Here is a 19,163-nt window from a genome sequence, read left to right as displayed (position 1 = left end):
GCAAAGTCTGGCCAGCCTGGGTTAGATGAGATTGTCTCAAAATCAAACCAAACAGAAAAAATGGGTGGGGGTAAGGATGAGGAGGAAAGGAAGGGAGGGAAAAGGAGAGTCAGAGTCCAACAGACAGACTGACTGACTAGTAATAACAGCTGAAGGTACAGGTTAAGAGGGAGTGTACAAAGAAATGCAGTTTTCCCTACAAGCCTTATTTGACTCTTTATACATATACAAACTTGCCAACATTTCATAAAGTAAAATATATAATAATTAAATATTGTTCAACCATAGTATATCATGCTTTTGTCTACTCTGGATTGTTTATTACACACTCACAAAATGGTACTCACTCAGATTAAACATAAAACATTTAAAATATATCAAAACGAAGACATTTGAACTAATACAAGTAACAACAACAAAAACCAATGTCCTCATTTCCCTACTTTTGCACATAATGTCACATAAAATAACCAATTATATGCCGGGTGGTGGTGGTGCACGCCTTTAATCCCAGCACTCAGGAAGCAGAGGCAGGCGGATCTTTGTGAGTTCGAGGCCAGCCTGGTCTACCGAGCTAGGTCCAGGAAAGGTGCAAAGCTACACAGAGAAACCTTGTCTCAAAAAACCAAACCAAACCAAAACAAAACAATTATACATTTTAGCACATAGATGTTAAAATGCAGTAAACACAGAAGCACAGAAGTTAAATATGGAGATCTATGTCAAGGAATATACTCTAAAGAGACGGGTAAACACTAATTAAAATGTGACTTATTATGATAAGTGAATTTACTACATTTACCTAACTGCACAACATCTTTTGAGATAACATGCTGGCTAGAACCCTGAGGTCTGGAGTTAAAACAGATGACTGGTGTTAAAACCTCATGCCCACCACTGACTTAACTGTTTAAGCCTAGACAAACTGCTTAATAATCTTTCCATAACCAAGATTAGTGTCTTCTGTCAAAATCCATAAAACAGTAAAATACAAACATCATGGGTAAAAATCATATCCAAAGTCTGTAAAACTTTACCAACACTGCATTGAATATGAATGGTCTAAATACCCCACAAAGGCACAAATTGTCAGAATGGACATTAAAAAAAAAAAAAAAAGAAATAAAAGTTCAACTATATTCTACTTGTAAAGGGATTCATTACAAAATAAAGAAAATGTTGCAATAAAAAGAGGGAAAACTATAATATGCAGCAGGGATAAAGAGACTGCTGGCAGTATGGTAGTATTAGACAAAACAATATAATATGAAAATAGGAGTCACTTAAAAATTAATCCATCAGGAAAAATTTGAAAATTCATGTGAACCTATAAACAGAACTTAAAATGTATGACTTAAAACTACAGAACTGAGGAGATAAAAATAAACCTATGATTCCAAATCTTATCTTTGAAAATATAACCAACCCTAAAGAAAACCAGCAAAGACAGGGAACACTCAAAAATACACAACTAAAACTGGACATTTATAGAATACTATACCTACCAACCACAGAATAAACTTTTCAGGTGCACATGCATTAGAAAAATATAATTCCTCTCACAATATTGTGTATTATATGCTCACTAAAATGAGTAAAAACAAAAAGACTGACAATGCCAATATCGGTAAGATAATGAAGCTACTGAACAAACCTTTATACAATCCAGTTAAAGTAAAATGGCAGAGTCATCATGGAAAATGGGTTGGCAGTTTCTTCCACTGAAGCCTGAACTTATTCTAAAACCCACAAATTCCACTCTCATTTATTTACCCAATAGAAATAAAAACGTATGTCAAAAAGGGGCTTCCATAAATATATTCCTTTAAATTTTACTTATAATAACAAAATAGGAAACAAAATCAAATAGATACTTTCAAATGAATGGGTAAGAAAAAGAGAAACATATGCATAAGATGGAATACAATTTAACATTAAAAAAAAAATCACTGATTTACTAAATAGTTCAGATGAATCTCAAAAACATGTTGGGCAAAGATGCCAGGCATGAATGAGGAAACTTTCAATCTAGCTGCATTAACAGAATTCTCTGGACCAGCTTAAAACAGTCTGTCATGATAGAAATCAAGTTGAGTGTCCATGGTGAGAACTGAAGAAAGGTTAGCTGTAAAGAAGAGGGCAGTTGAAATGTTTCTCCCTTCTTTGGAAAGGGGGTTGAGCTCAAATATTCATTGTTCAAAACCAGGTGTCACTGAACTGTGGCCACTGGGCCACACCTAGATTGAGGATAGTTTTGCATAGTCAACAAATTAAGGATAGTTTTATATTTTTAATGAGCTGTAAAAAATTTAAAAAAAGAATATTCTACAGAAACTATGTATGGCTTCAAAATATTTACTAAGTGGACTTTTACAGAAAAAAAAAAATCTAACAATACCAGATCAATATTCAATGAACTATATAAAGTGCTCCTGTATCTGTGGATTGGGTCAGGGACCAAATTATGTGGATGTTCAAGTCTCTTACATAAAATGACACAGTATCTGTATTCTTCAAATAATCTTTAGATAATATGTAATACCCACCAAAAAGTGAATGGTATGTAAAAATATTATACTGAGTTGTTTAAAGAAATCATTAGTTTGTTATAGACACATTTTTCTAGCTAATGTTTTAATCTACAGTTGGCTAAGAGTCCCTGGATATAGAACCTGTGGAAATGGAGGCTAACTACATTTAAAAATCAGTATTATTGTATATAAACTGAACCTCATTAAGTTATTTCTAATAGAACCTTCCACCTGTATCTGAAAGTCCATTTTAGCAGAAACATATCCAACTCATCCTGTCATTTTCCAGATGAGATGATTTACTCAAATCCACATAGCTGATTAGTGACTGCTTTTATTCTTCTTTGTTATTGATATTTTGAACATAAGCCCCACTATATTTGTTCACACTGGCCTTAAATTCATGGTCCTCCCACCTCAGCCTTCAGAGCAGGTGAAAGCTCAGGTATGCACCACCTCATCTAGCTACAGTTTACTCTTGAATACATTCTGTGTTTTCAAAACCTCTGAGAAATTGTTGTTTTTTGTTCTTCATTATTATCTCCAGCCAGGGCACTTTAGCTGATGTGAAAGCATCACCTTTAAGGTCATTTTCTGCCATTCTCTCTTTCACTGACTATAATTCAAACTGACTGAAACCGTAATATTTTAGCATTTAAAAGATATTAGATAACTCACATGTCCTTCCCTGTTCATATGCTCTTGGTACTTGTCTGTTATCTAGTAAGGACACCTTATGCTGACTTGTAGCTCTACCCAAACAGCCAAATTTTTTCTTAATCACATCTTTAAACATGATTACATCCTAAGGTTGTGACCTATACACATGAATTAGGAATTCTAGCACAAGTTAGTTCAAAATAAACCTCTTAATTGGTTTTCCTCCATCAGTGTGGCTCAACATTCCAATCAGAGGTTTTTCTATATATCTTGGAAATATGTCAAGGTATGCTATTGAACTAAGGTGCAGATCAAAATATCCTCAGTGGATTTCAATACTCATGGGGGCATCATTTACACAGTGTTGTACATGGGACTTGGGACAAATTTTACCATTGTTTAAAATGCAGTTTAGAAAGGAGTCCTATTCTAAGTTTAAGAATAGAATATAAAGTGGTAGGACACCTTTCCATATGTAGTCAGCTATCACAACCTCTGCTTTATAACCCTGACATGAAATCAAGCTATAGGAGTTTGAGTTTTGAATCATGACATAAAGGATGCATGCGACTGATGTTAGCAGCACTCTGACAGCATCACTCTTATGATTTTACCTGTTAAGCTCCTCTAGACACAAGCGCAGAGTTTCATAGGTTGTCAGAGCAATTTCGCATTTCCTTTGCTTTAAACGAATCAGTTCGTTGTCTTTTTTGCTACCATGTAAAACAGTGACTCTGAAATATCCCCAGGTATCCAATTCATCCTTCCAGTTGTAGAGGACAGAAAGAGGAGTAACTATTAAGAACATCTAAAAACAGGAAGAAAAGCATCAATGTTTTTAATTAAAAACTTCAACATGAAATACAAAGTATCAATAGTCTCAATCTTTGATTTTGATGCTCTAAGTAAGTGATTAATACAACTGACTGATTTGCTAAATGTAGACAAAAAAAAAAATCCTCAAAAATACTCTGCTTAATTAGCTTTTTAACAAAAAATTAAAAAAAGATAATCCACTGAAAGGAATGGTTATTTTTCATTTTTATTCTTAAAAGAATTGAAGAAGAAAAAAGTAACCCTTTAAGAGAAAGACAGTGACTTTAAAAAAAAAAAAGAGAGAGAAGAAGAAGAAGAGAAAGACAGCAATAAAATCAGGAACCCAACAATAAATTAAAGAGCTAACATGCAAAGCAAATGGGTAGCATCCTTCTCCAAACACAGTCTTCTGGGGCTCCTATCACCTCTCTTTCCTACTCTATTTTTCTCAGATTCTCTCTGTTGAAGGCATGAGAAACTCACTATAAAATTGAAGCAAGTTGAGAACCTCCAAGTAGGTTTCTATTAGTAACTTTACCTTTATTATTTCCATACACTGTGCCTTCCCACCTCTGACCACAGATAACTGTTTTTATCTTCTTCAAAACAACATTTGATTATATTCAGTGGCTCCCATTTATCTCTCTTGCCAATCTAGAATCAACATGGTAAAACTGACTCCAGCCTTCCCCACATACCAGTTTTACCTTTATAACAAACCACTTTTATTCATGAGCATATTCCCCAGGGTTAAAAAAAACAAAACAAAATAAAATCAAACTGAAACAAAACAGGTTTTCTCCACTGTATATCTTTGGCTACCAGTCCCTTACTTTACAGCAATGTTCTCAAGACTTATCAATACTTATTACCTCTATCCCCTGTTCTCTACTGAATTCATATAAACAGAATTTATTCTCCATTTGGAAATAAGCTACAGTCTGGATACTAAGTATTCCCCAAAGGCATGTGCGGTAAAAGCTTGGTTCCTGGGGAAATGATGGGACTTTAAAGAGACAGAACCTTGTGAAAAGAAATTGAACTATCAGGATATGCCCTTATCTCTTCTATCTTTTCACTCTAGCCTCCAAGAAGTGAGCAGCTTCCTCTGCCATGAATTCCTAGCATGATGAGCCTAGCCACAGGCTGCAGAGCAAGAAGACAACTGATCATGAACTAAAACTAAGAGCCAAAATAAACCTCTCCTTTTAAGTTACTTATCTCAGGTAATTTGTTCCAGTGACAGAAAGCTGATTAATTCAGCTTTCAACCAAAGCAGTCTGTTAAGATTACTAACACACCTAGTTTGGAAAAGTGGTGCTTGGAGGTTCCACCTTTCTTTTTTAGCCCTGAATATCACTCTCATCAACAGCTTAAAATTTTTTATGTTTTTATTTTTCTCTATGACCAATACTCCTAGCTTGTTACATATAAGAGTATTATTGGTAAACTTTTCTAAAGGTTTATACTTGCCCCACTCTTAAGAGATGAACCAAAAAAAAAAAAAAATCTATAAAATGTAAGGTACTATATAATGTTTCATCTAGATCACTTACAACCCATAAGAAACAAAATATGTGACTATGTTTGTAAAGAGAAAGCAGAAAACAAAAGTTTAACTGAACTCCTTATCCCCACTCACCAAATACAGGAGCATCTTCTCTTTCTTGCTTTACTTCAAATACCTTTTGCTACTGTAGCTTACCTTACAATTTAATTTTTCTGCTTTCAAATACAAAGTCAAGGCTCAAAATACTAAGTTCAACTGTGATGTCTCTCTTTAAATTTTGTATACGTACAAGCTAAGAATCCTGGGTACAAACTCTATCTGGGCGCTCAGTAGTTTTCCACAATTCCAATAGTTCCTGCCCTTACAACTGCAGTGCTAAGAACTTACCCTCCACTTATTAACTATAAAAGTTGATGAGATGTATACACAAGGGTGTTCACATTAGTGCCATTTGCAATGCAGCCTCCTGTGACTGATTCTTCTTAAAACTGCTTGGCTCCTTATTTTTCTGTTCTAGTGTTTATGTGCTGGTTAATCTTAACTGTCAATTTGACATAGCCTAGAGTCATCTGAAAAGAAACCTCAATTGAGGAATTTTCTTGATCAAGTTGGATTGTGGGCATGTCTGTGAGAAGCTGTCTTTATTATTAATTGACGTGGAAGGTCTTAGCCTACTGAGGGCTGTACCATCCTTAGGCAAGCTATTCTGGGTTGTATAAGAAAGCTATCTAATCATGACCCTGAGAGGAAGCGAAAGAGTAAGCCAGCAATCAGTGTTCCCATGGTTCCTGCCTCCAGGTTCCCACTGGGATTTTCTGCCCTTCAATGATAGACTATGACCTGTAAACCAAATAAACCCTTTGCTTCCCAAGTTGCATCTGACCAAAGTGTTTTATCACAGTAATAGAAAGAAAACAGAAACTTTCCAATTGTTTCAGTCATATAACAAGAGCTAAAAAGGTGGTCAATGGTAAACAAAGTAGCTGAAAAGTATTTTGCTGAGTACCAATGAAAATCTTTCTAACACTGGTATTGTAATTGTTAGGAAATTCTTCCTCTCATTTTTCAATTTCAATTTTCTTTCTGTGTGGTGCACGTATCTGTGCACATATGTGCAGGGCAAAGGTTGACTTTGAATGTCTTCCTCTACGGTTCCCCACCTCTCTCACTGAACCTGGAACTTTGCTGTTTTAGCTAGGCTGCTGGCTGGCCAGCCCTGGGATCTGCCTGTTTCTGTTCCTGGCACTGACATAGATGCAAACTGCCAACCCACTTTTTACATGGGTACTGGGGGCACAGACTCAGGTCACCATCACAATAAGTACTTTATCCACTGAGCTATCTCCTTAGCCTCTTCTCTTCTGCTATAATTTTTTTCTGAAAATCTCCAAAGTTGGGCCTTACAAGATAATATTTTTAATTGACTTACTATGATTTATTTCATAAAGTCAAAACTACAGCATAAACTTAGCCTATATCTAATAAATCATTCCAAGAATCAGCACTTGAAATGCATGATTTGTATCTTTTCCTTTAGGAATTCATTGGCACTTCATTTTCTCTTTTTCACAAAACAGCTTTTAAAAATGTATGCTACTTCAAGTGGACTCTCTAAAAGCATATATGCACTGATGCCAACAAAATGAAGAACAAGTATGAAAATAATCTGTAGTAGTGTTATGATGCCCAGAAAGGAACTCCCAGCAGAGCAGAACAGTTCAGGAAGATGGCAACAGGTAGATACGCCCACCCCTGTAGAACTGAGAAGGCCATACTGTACCCACGTAAGAGAAATCATCAAACAAACAGCCATAAAAACAATAACAGAATCCAAGAGACAAAGTGAAGCAGTTGGAAGGACTAGGTCAATAAAAGTAATGCCCAGGGATTTTAAGAAAGACCAGTGGTATCAGTCTTTTGTCAAAAAAGATTTCTCTGGCATCATTATTTAGCTTCCCCTACTCTTAAGAAAGTACTATACGTATTTTTAAATTTTTAAAAAATTTTTTCTTAAGATTTATTTATTTATTATGCATACAGTATGTATGACTGCAAGCCAGAAAAGGGCATCAGATCTCATTACAGATGGTTCTGAGCCACCATGTGGTTGCTGGGAACTGAACTCAGGACCTCTGGAAGAGCAGTCAGTTCTCTTAACCTCTGAGCCATCTCTCCAGCCCGTATTTTTAAATTTTTCAAAAACATTTATTTAATAATTTTATGTGTGTGTGTACATATGCACATATGGGTACCACATATATGCAGAGCCTGTGAAGACCAGAAGCATCTGATCCCCCTAGAGCTGGAGTTAAAAATGGTTGTGAATTGTGAATGCTAGGAACCCTGGTCCTCTGAGCCATCTCACTAACCCTGGACACATTTTTCAAAAGTGAACTTATTTGAAAGAATTCTACAGTAAATATAGGGCTTAGTTCTGGGATTTCAAAGATGGAATCCTGGGTACTTCAACAAAAAGAAATGTCCTTTCAATGGAAAAAAAATCAGTTCAGCAATGAACCATCATCTAAAATATGCAATGACAGATAACAAAATCATTTAGGTCAAGTTATAAGACTGAACTCAGAAATCAGCAAATAATCTGTTAACTGAGTATGTAACCAATATACAAACAAAATTTATGAAACCAAACTTAAAGAGATTAGTGAAAGCCAACACAAAAACAAGATCAACCTTAGTCATAACAGAACATTTAATATAGATTTCTCTAAACTCAGTTGCTCATATAAACAAGAAAATCGTATTAGAAGCAGGAGACACACCTGCCACCTATCCAAGCTTGAGTTCTTTTTTAGAGACCATCATTCAAGAGAAGAAGTTAGGATTCTTGATTGCACTGCAGAAAAGTTTCATGAATGCTGTTAAAATAGTAAGGTAATTTAAAGTATTAACAAAATACCATAAATCAGTACTTCTCTAATTTTTTATATAAAATAACCCTTCTGAGGTCACTAGAGTAAACTTGGACTTCTTAGCAATGTTGTGAATAAGATTTATAAAATCTTATTAAAACAATGCCATCTTAGAACTTGAGGAATATAGTTCATTACCTTAATAAAACAGTACTGTTTTCATCAGATCACTCCATCTTTATTCCTATCAACTTTATGAATACTGAGGACAACATAGAAGCACACAGGAGACTGGAGAGATGACTCAGTAGGTAAAGTACTTAGTATGCAAGCATGAGGACCTGAATTTAATCCTCAGCACCCATGTTTTAAAAAAGTTGGGTAGCAGTGAACACCTGTAGTCCCAGCACTGGGGTAGTAGAAATAAGAGGATTCCTGGGGCTGGCTGGACAGCCAATCTAGGTTCAGTGAGAGACCCTGATTCAAAAACTAAGGTGAAGAGAGAAGACACCAGACATCGACCTCTGATCCTCATTAGCATATACACATTTGTGCATGTACTTCTGCATACATATGTACACACACAAGCACATATACACACAAAGACTGTAAGCATAACACTTCTAATAAGTTTATTGTTTTATTACAAATCTCTTGTTTTGTCAACAACCACTCCACCCTGAACATGTCCAGTCTTGTCTGATCCCAGGAGTCAGGACTGATTAGTTATGTAGATGGAAAAGTCTGAGACATAACCTGATGCTATAAGCAGATGAAACTGGTAACCTCCCAAAAATAGTCTTATAAAAGAAATAGTTTGATGTCTAAATTCTTGTTTTAAAATGTACAATACATCATTACATTGTGTTTAAATGCTGAATACTTCTAGATATTTCACCTTTTGGGCTGTAGAAGAGGGTTCCTTTTTCATACTTTTTAGTAAGAATGCTGGCATGTTATTTTCAATATCTTCATGAGTTCCCTTTTTATGCAAAACTGCAGCCAGAAATGAAATAACCTGGAAGAAAAAAGATTTTTTTTCTATCACTATACATAATTTCACAGTACATGTACAAACTAATCAGTAGACTACAGAAAAAAGATGTTAGAGGAAACATAAAAATATTGGTACTTTCTTTGAATTAACAAGCAAACATATAATAATACTACCTTTGAACACACAAAATTCCACATGGCCATCTCATCTTGAAACAGTTCTGCCCACTTGATGAATTCTTTCTTATTCCATCATCTGAGATATTACCTTACTATTTGTTTCTATTCATGGATACTATCTTCTCAAAACCTCTAAAATAAACTATACATTTTTTTCTGTTCTTGTAGAAAATGAATTCCTTAAGGTAGGAAGTATTTGCCTCATAAATTTGTGCCTTTATTTATCTAAAGAATGACAGAAACCTAATTTAAGAAAGGATAACACAACTCATCAATACACATACCATTATGAATAGCAACTATTCTCCAAAAATTAAATGAGAAGAATAAAAATAAGAAAAAGCATGCACAGCCCCACACAATCAACAGTGAGGAATATTCAACCATACACAGAAACACAAATACACATATAATTAAGAACAAATATTTAGAAAAAGAATCTCAGACCTTTGAAATAATGTTATAATTAAAATTTTAAGGTCCGGTTAAAAATTAGCTTTACCTAATTCATTAAATACACTAATGATAATAATAACAACAATAATAATATACACTAACTTCTAACTTTACTGCTTCATATACCCCTACCCCCACTTTAAAAAGGTATGTTAAAATAAAAATAAACTTGTACTTTAGCTAAGAAAACACTCTAAGTGAACAGGAAAATTAAAACCATGGAAATCTCTCGGCTTGATATGTTAATTAAAGTAATGCTAGCTATAATGTACTAACATCCAAGAGAGAAAAGGAGGCTGTGAAGAATCCCACAGGTGGACCATGGACCAGGGCCGAAATGGCACTCATCATGTCTATGCTATTTTTACTGGCCTAAATCTGTCAAAAGCTACACTGACATACAAGATTAGGGAAACACTTACTCCAAGCTACTACTCCACAGCAAAAGAAACATGAATAGTTGGAGAAGATCAGGCCTGCTCTACCACAATTCGCTGGCACAGTACAGGTCTATATAAATCTGAATTTACAGATCTATGACAAATTTAGAATGAAGACTTAAAAACTAATCCTCAGAAGAAAATAATTAGAAAGTGATTTATTGTGAAATATTTACAAAATTGCTTACAGAATAAATAAGTAAATAAAAATTTAAGTCTGTCACATCTAGAACAATAAAAAGCTATAACCTGCATTTCAAAGATAAAATATCTTTCTGGAAGAGCTTGGTTTTCAAAGGCATTCCCTTCTAAACTCTGCCAAGCAAATGTTTTTATAGTCCATCTTTCCTCACCTGCATTCACCTCCTGACATAGAATATATATGAGTCTGGAAAACAGTTCAAACATTCAAACCAAAGGCCTACCCACCCCCCTAAAAAAAGAAAAGAAAAAAAGAAAAAGAAGGAAGAAAAAAAAGTGTTTTTCATAAGATTAAAAGAGATAACCACATTCCTTATTTTTCATCTCACAGAACATAAAAAGAAACAGAATGCTTCAAAATCATAATTTTAAAAGATTTTTGTTGCTTAACAAAGGTTAATGCAAACATTGAGAAACTTCAAAGCACTTAGCACTAAAGGTGATGTCTTCATCACACCCCTCCCCCTCAAGGCTCAGATCTATGCAGAAGAGGAAATGGAAAGACTGCAAAAGTCAGAGGTTATGGACAACTCCAAGGAAATCGCATATTCTAGGTATACCAGGGCTGATGCACACATGAACTCAGAAACTGTGACAGCATGCTCAATACCTACACAAGCCAGACAACATCCAGGAATGGAGAAAGGGAAGTGAGCACAAAGCCCTACTCCTAACCAAAAGGCTTGTTTGCAACTGATAGCTGATCCAAAAGGAAAAACCCATTTTCTTCAATAGAGTAACAATGGGTGTATCCACCATTCTCCAGGATAAGCTTTATGCTCAGGAGTTCTTGACCAATACAAAGTGGAGCCCATGGGTTTTCTTTGTTCTTGTTTTTCTTTTGAGTGTGTGTTGTTGTTGGTTGATTCCTTGATTTGGTTTTTTGTTGTTGTTGTTGTTTTGTGTGGTGGGTATTGTGTTCCCTGAAATATTGTGTGTTCCCCGAAATAAACAAATCTGGGGTCAGAGAACAGACAGCCACTAGAACAAAGCCAAAAATGGTGGCTAGAAAATGGGAAGAGTAAGCTATAGCAGAAGCTGGGTGGTAGTGGTACACGCCTTTAATCCCAGCACTTGGGAGGTAGAGCTCTGAGTTCAAGGCCACTTTAGAAACAGCTAAGCATGGTAACCCACGCCTTTAATCCCAGAAACCCAACCTTTAATCCCTGGGAGTGGAGGCAGAAAGAGAAAGGTATATAAGGCGTGAGGACCAGGAACTAAAGGAAGAGTAAAGCATGTAGTTAGTTAAGAATTCGGCTGGTTAAGCATTCAGGCTTTGGAGCAACACAGTTCAGCTGAGATTCATGTGGAGGAGGACTCAGAAGCTTCCAGCCTGAGGAAAAAGGATCACCTGAGGAACTGACATGGTGAGGTAGCTGTGACTTGTTCTGTGTCTCTGATCTTCCAGCAATCACCCCAATAACTGGCCTCAGGTTTGATTTTATTAATAAGACTCTTTAAGATTCATGCTTCAGTTTTGTGGAGTTTTTGTTTGTTTTGTGTTTGTTTGTTTTTAAGAGAGAAAGAACATTATGTTTGGAAAGGCAGAAGATTTGAGAGGAGTTGGGAGAGGGGAAAGAATATGATCAAAACATTATTTTTAATTAAGTGCCATTTTGAAAGGAGATCTAGCTCACTTCTTATTACAAGCTCTAATCCTACAATATGAATTACAGACCAAACCAAAATCACAATTTGTCTTTAAAATGCAAGAGCTATTTTTTTTAAGAGCTTAGGGCACTGGAAGTTAATTACCTTTTTACACTGTATATGACATTTTCTCTAAGAATAAAAATTAAGAAAAATGTTATTCCCCAAATACTAATGAAGAATTGAGGATAAAATAATGGCACACTGAGTCACTGTCCTCAATTCTGAAACTTTACCATCTAGCTAGTGAGACAAACAAACAGATAGTATTAAAAAGAGAGATTTGCATAGTGTATGCATTCTTGTACATAGGATGAGCTTATTTTTAATTATAAAGTAATTAATATAAATACCTGTATTGTTTTTCCAAGTCCCATGTCATCACCAAGAATACACCCTCTTCCCTGAATGTAATGTCTGTAGAGAAACTGTGCTCCCTCTCTTTGGTAATCCCGCAAGTACCTATTAATAGTGTAAGGAATGGAGTCTCCATCTTCAGATAATTTAAAAGTAGTGGCCAATAATGGAATTTTTCGATCTGGGAAATAAGGTTTTTCTAAATCTTCATCATCAAATATAAAACTTCTGGAGCAATCTTTAGTTGATTTTATTTCTTGAAGTCTCTGAAGAGGTATTTTCCTTTCTTGAAAATCTGAATACAGGAGAACTGCACATGGCTTCCCATTTTCATCCACAGTAACAGACTTTATGCTTGCTTCACAAAGTTTCTTATCATCTAAAGAAGGAGCAAGACATCTTTCTCCTGGATACCACCTGTCTAAAATAAAGAAGAAAATTAACTTTACAAAAAGCTTATGAAGTCACATCTCATTTACCTACTCAGAAAAAAAAAATAACGTTTTCCAAATAACTGAAACAAAATAAATATTTATTTTCATAGACATTTTTCTAAAATATATTATCAGATATTTTCCTATAATCACCAGTATAACCTATTTTCTATAGCTCTTATCCTGGTTGTGTGTCACTACCTCCTCTGGGGTTTAAAAATATACTGCCAGGTTACGACCTCTGGTAACTTCAATTAATGGATGTGAGCCACAGATATTTGGTTTCATTATTTGTTTTGTTGTTAGTGTTGGATTTAAAATTGTTCTTGATGTACAGCCAGAGCTGAGATCCTCTAATTTAAATATTCTTGCTGACTCACGAACATTATACACATTACTCCTTATATGATTCAGTAAGAGAAATAGACACAGTAAAGAGGAAGCTAAAATCTTCAGGACAGCAACTCTTTTGTGATATCTGCTTTATATTTACCCCCTCCTTCTCTGGATACAGGTATTTAACTAGGCAAGGGAATCTCTTATTTAACTACAATGATGTCACAACCATTACAGCTTATCCCTTTTGGGTTTTGAATACTTTAAATTGTAAGAGATGAGTTCTAGGGGTTAGAGAGATGGCCTTGAAGAGCATTTGAAGCTCTTGCAGAACACTAGGGTTCAATTCCCAGTATTCACATAGTGGTTCACAACCATCTGTAACTCCAGTTGTAAATTATCCAACACCCTCTTCTGATGTCCCTGGATGCCGGCATACATGTGGTGCACATAAATATGTTGGCAAAACATAACAAAAGATGAGTTCTAATAGCCCTCTGTAAGATCCTGTCATTCACTGAAGATTCTGATTTCTACATACCTGAGCTGACTCTTTGTTAACTGTTCAGCCATACGTTTTATTTTCTATTCTGAAGACAGCACTATGAGTGGGGGAGGTTTCCTAGAATGTACTACTAAGTAATTTAAAGGATACTAAATGGAAAACACCAAGTAAAAATAATTTTCCAAATGGAATTCCTCATTACAAGGATCCAAGAAACATATGGCTAAAACTCTAAGAATATCAGAGATTATTTTTCTCACACATTCCTCACTGATACCACAAGACCATTGGTGGTTTCCTAGGGTCTTTCTGAGGAGTTCCAGCTAGGACTTCATAACATTTTTGGTTATAATAAGTATATGCCGTCTTAATAAAAAATAACTCATCAATCTTCAAAAATTATTCCTCAAAAGCATTATTCCCACTAACTTTGCTGAAGAGATTTTACCATAGTAATCCTAAGTACACATGGAAAAACATGTTCTCCCACTCTATTCTTTTAGATCCAAACTGAGAACTGTTATACTATTATAAAATTAATACCCTACTCCACTGTACAGGTAAAAAGGATGTGCAGGTCAAAGTGTCTTCTTTCTAGGACAGTACTAGCTGAGCCTGAGCTAATGATACCACTACAGCAGTTCTTAACATATTACTTTTGTTTTAAATGATGCATCTCCCTACCTAGGAAATACCCTCTCATTTTAAAAACCCAATTTCTTAATTTGACACTCAACATACATAATTTAAGCACCAATTTTTTATCAGACACTGTACCACATAATGGGTATAAAATGAAGAACAATGTCAAAAATGGTAGTGAGTAGTTTCCCTGCACCTTATTAACTGAGATCATTTATACTTTTCAAGGTAGAAAACCATTAGCCCTTATACCTCTTTTTATATTACCCCCACATGCCATCCACCACAATATCTTTTCTGGTTTTACTTCAAAAAACATATCACAGTTGGGAGTAGTGGTGCAAATCTTTAATCCAAGCATTCAGGAGGATCTCTTAGTCCTCTGAGCTCAAAGCTAGTCTGGTCTACAGAGCTATAGAGCTAGTTCCAGAACAGCCAGGGCTACAGAAAAACCCTGTTGAAAAACAAAGAAAAAAATAAACAACAACAACAAAAAAAAAATAGCACTTTTTTCTATGCCAACATCTCTGGAAAATAAGAGCTGGAAAACCCTTTCTATGGTCAGCTACTAGTTATTTGTTAAATTATAGTTTAGAAACCAAAATTCTCTTATTCTTCTAAGCAAAAGCAGTCACTGACAATAAATAAATGGGCATGGTTGTATTCTAATAAAACTTTATTTTTAAAACGCAACATCAGATTTGATTTAGCCCCTAAGTAGTAAGTAGTTTCATGACTTTCCCCTTAATACATGCCACCATCTCTTTATGCTGAATCACTCACAACCTCTCTACTGCTAGTCTGTCTTATTTAATAGATATCCCATTATTCTCTCTCAGTATTTCATTACAATAGCATTTACACTATGTTTAAATATGTTTACTTATTTTTGTCTGTTTCTTCCATTAGTGATAATTTCCTTTTCAAGAATATGCCCTCCTGGTGGTTGTCAATAAATAAGTAAATGCAGAAATGAAAGATGCCTAAAACATTGAGGAACAAAAGCTTATTTCACATCCTCTTTTTCTCTATCCTTTCTCTTTTATACCTCCTACTTATACCATTTATTCAAGTATTCAGTTGTACTGTTTTCTAATACTATGTCCTATAGCTTGACTTATTGTTGAAGAAACTTTGTATCAGTAGTTTAAATAAATATTAACTATCCTAAATATCTGATTTATCTACACAAATTGGAATGTCTAGTGCAAAAAAAAAAAAAAAAAAAAAAAATTCCAGGACTAACACACAAAAGATTCTTAACAAACGTAAGCTGAATTTGTAAGTGAAAACAAATTATTGATCTATGAGATGGCAGTCACTAAAAAATACACAGGCATAAACATAATGACAAAAAGGAATTTGGAAGAAGAGAATGGAATGTTATAGGAAAGAGGTATTAGGAAACATATTTTAGAGAAGGGAGTCTAGACAAAGTTTCTCAGGTAGGACTGTATGCGGAAAACACAAGAAGGACATATTGTATGGGCACCTTCGTATCTGAATTTGAGTAATTTCTAGAAACAAATAGATGAAGTTTGAGTCAGGGATGACTCAGTTACAACAGAGATTGCAAATGTCAAAGCTGGGAGGACTTGTTACTGAGTGGTGGAACTGGCGATAATGCTTTAATGATTGGGGTACCTCCCTCAATTCCAAAGTGCCTTCTTTGCTTGCTTCCAACGTGGAACACATGCTGCCACCTCAGAGCCTTTGAGTGCTTCTTTCCATCAGTACTTTCCCCCTAAAATACCAAGTGACAGGATCTTCCACTAGACCAACTGAGGAATAAGCATACCAGTCCCATAATCTACACTCAGAAGATCCACTTGTTCACCTTTCCAGCCAGACTCATAAAGGCATTTGTATTTGTAGGCTCTTAATTATGACATTACCAGTTTTTAGGCCTGGGATTTCAAGGCTTGCTGTCTACTCTGAGATTTAGCACTGAATCCCTCCTTGTTTTCCTAAAATACTTTCCTCACAGGAAAAGCAAGATTTATCAGAAGATTCCTGGGCACAAAACACTCAATTTTATATCTGTTCTGTAAGGTCCCGTAGGATGCTGCACCTGTAAACCAACTTGCTGGTAACAGTGGTGGCCTGGGTTACATCCCCACAATTCACAAGGTGAAAGGAGAGAACTGACTAGCTCAAGCTGTCTCTAACTTGGTGCATGCACACACAGACATACACAAAATAAATTTTTAATCTATTACAGCAATCGCTATTATTAGTAAGAGCTGGGGGCAAGCCTGCATCCTGATGACTTATGAGATAACCATGCCTTCTGCACAAACTCTTGGTGACCTCCTAGAGGCAGAATTCTGCTTCAATACACCAGGTAGTAAGCTCTTTGTGTAATAAAACTAAACTCAATTAAATAGGCCTTCACTCATCTACTTAACAAGCTCCTATTAACTAATAACTGGCATATACAAACCAAAGACAGCAAACAAAAAAATATCTGACATTTACTGAATGCTCACTATGGGTCCAAGTGGAGTCACTTGCATACATCTCATCTCCTCTAATAGTCACGAACCCAACTGTCCCCATTTAAAGATGAGGAAATCTGCTCCCACTGTTCAGCAAGTAACTGTGAGGGGCTGCAGTAAATCCTGAAGTTCAGGTTCTTAATACTGAATCGCAAAGCCCAGGAGTTCCTGCGGTGAAAGGGTTCTAAATCGTCAGCTGTCAATCAAGGGAACCAAGCCTCTTCCGGAAGTTCCTTGAGGACGCGAGTCTGCACAGAGGCGCGAGCTCGGAGCTCATACCTTTGCGGAGTTCCGCGCGGGGCTGCGGGGAGGAGGCGTCCATCGGGCCAGGGGGAGGCGCCTGGCAGCCCCGCTGCTCGCGGCATCCAGCGATCGGCAGCGAGGAGGGCCCGGCACGCAGACCGCCCGCCCGGCATCGGCCGCGGGAGCGCCCAGCCTCAGGCTCGGCACTGTGTGGGGCCTGGCGGGGCGACGTCACCGCAGCGACAGCAAACTTAGACCAGCCTCAGCCACAGCCTGTACATCCCGCGAGAACGAGCGCCTAGACGCTCCCCGTCTCGCCTCCCTACAGATATCGCGGGAAGAAGATGGGTTAGTCTGTAAGCGTGCTGGAGCGATTTCCGGACTAAGTAGGCTCCAACCGTCCGGCGGATGGCCCAGATATCGCGAGATTTGGTATCACTCGTTGACTTCGAACGTTCTTTTGCTGAAGCTTGAGGCGCGTGGCATGCCCCAAGAGCGGGAAAGGGCAGTGTGAACCCTGCAAAAGAGCGCTACCCTTGTGGTGGCATTGTCGCCTAGGAGCTTCAGGAGGCGAGCTTTAAGAGGGCCTTTTCTTGGGTTTACCTAGTTTGCTGTAACTCACCCTTGCGAGTGCAAAACCAGTAGGCCCGCACAAACCAGGTAAACGGGGTTCCGTTAACCCTTGAAGTATTTTTCTTAACCTTGTGAAACTCCGAGGAAGAAATGCACACCACGCAGCCTGTCGAGCTAAATGGATGCTGCCTGTCGTCTGAAGCCAAAACGTGTTCTTGCACAGAATGTTCGAGTACTACACAGAATGGTGTTGAGTTAGCTGGAATAAGCCTCTTGCCTATTGCAGTTGTAACCAGTTTCCACAAAACTTTGTTTCTCTGTTTAAGACGGCATTAATGTGTTGTGGTTTTGTGGGTCACAAATCCTAATACTGGCCTCCTATAGCTAAAATCAGAGAAGTCGCACTTCTTCCCAGAAGGTGGAAGAAATCGTGACTTATTGACTTGACTAGGATGGTGCATTTTTGGGGCCTTCCACAGCTGGCTAAAGTAGTTTTTAAGAGCTCACCAGAATAATCTCATTAACAGGTCCACATAATTAACTGTATCAGAAAAGGCCCTTTGACATGTAAAAAGAAAAAAATATTTGTGGACTCCTGGATTTAGAGACACAAATTTATTTGTTGGGGGATCATTACCCTGTCTACTGTACAACACTTTTTGGATACACTATGCCTGTTCTGCAAAGAGATCTCCATTCTTTGCAGATACTAAAAGTTAGTAGAATATTTTCATAGGAATGCTTCATCAAGAGTGTCATTTGTTTGCCTAACAGGTTTTCATAAGTTTTAAGAGAAACACCTAGGAATGTAGAAGAAGCTAGTAACAACCTAAGTAAAGAGGAGTAATTGCAAGAAATGAATTAAATGAAACTTAAAACATCACCTGGTCACAATAAATGTTTGTTGATATAAATATGAAATGCATCCACTTAAAATTTACATACTATATAGGTTAATATTTTGACTGGTAGTTTATTGTACCATATTAGTTTTGATCCATTGATCCTAACTGTAAAGACCCATCTATTATAGGACATATTTCAGATGCAACCATTAAAAACATCACTGATTATTAATTACAGCCTTTGATTTTAACAGATTCTGATATTGCGCATCTTAAAAAATTGATTCTTTGGATTGATGAAGTATACCTGTTTTGTGTAAACTCATCTCACATTCTCTCATCTGAAATCAAAATGATGAATAGAAAATTTAATCAAGATGTTTTTTTTTTCTTTTTTGCTACAAGAAAAGTTTGGCTCTT

General features: G+C 36.4%; 1 protein-coding gene across 8 annotated transcripts in view; it reads right to left on the bottom strand.

Annotated features, from left to right (window-relative positions):
* Positions 1-17,574, bottom strand: part of Ercc6l2 (ERCC excision repair 6 like 2) — a 166,249-nt gene extending 148,675 nt beyond the window's left edge. For 6 of the 8 annotated variants that reach the window (XR_004945064.1, XR_004945065.1, XM_036189133.1 and 3 more), the window contains exons 1-4: positions 17,362-17,468; positions 12,664-13,088; positions 9,286-9,405; positions 3,806-3,999 (exon numbers count right to left, since the gene is read on the bottom strand). Coding sequence is in view for 6 of the 8 variants with exons in the window: in XM_036189133.1 (XP_036045026.1) it covers positions 3,806-3,999; positions 9,286-9,405; positions 12,664-13,088; positions 17,362-17,404 (782 nt within the window). In the remaining 2 variants the exon portion in view is untranslated. Of the gene's footprint in view, positions 1-3,805; positions 4,000-9,285; positions 9,406-12,663; positions 13,089-14,905; positions 15,006-17,361 lie in introns of those variants that run through there. The other 2 variants (XM_036189131.1, XM_036189129.1) reach the window with 2 other exon arrangements.
* Between the last annotated feature and the right edge of the window lie 1,589 nt (positions 17,575-19,163).

The sequence above is a fragment of the Onychomys torridus genome, chromosome 5 (assembly GCF_903995425.1).
Source record: "Onychomys torridus chromosome 5, mOncTor1.1, whole genome shotgun sequence".
Classification (NCBI taxonomy): Eukaryota; Metazoa; Chordata; class Mammalia; order Rodentia; family Cricetidae; genus Onychomys; species Onychomys torridus.
The sequence above is the reverse complement of the archived record's forward strand: the minus strand, read 5'-3'. Positions and strand labels throughout refer to the sequence as shown.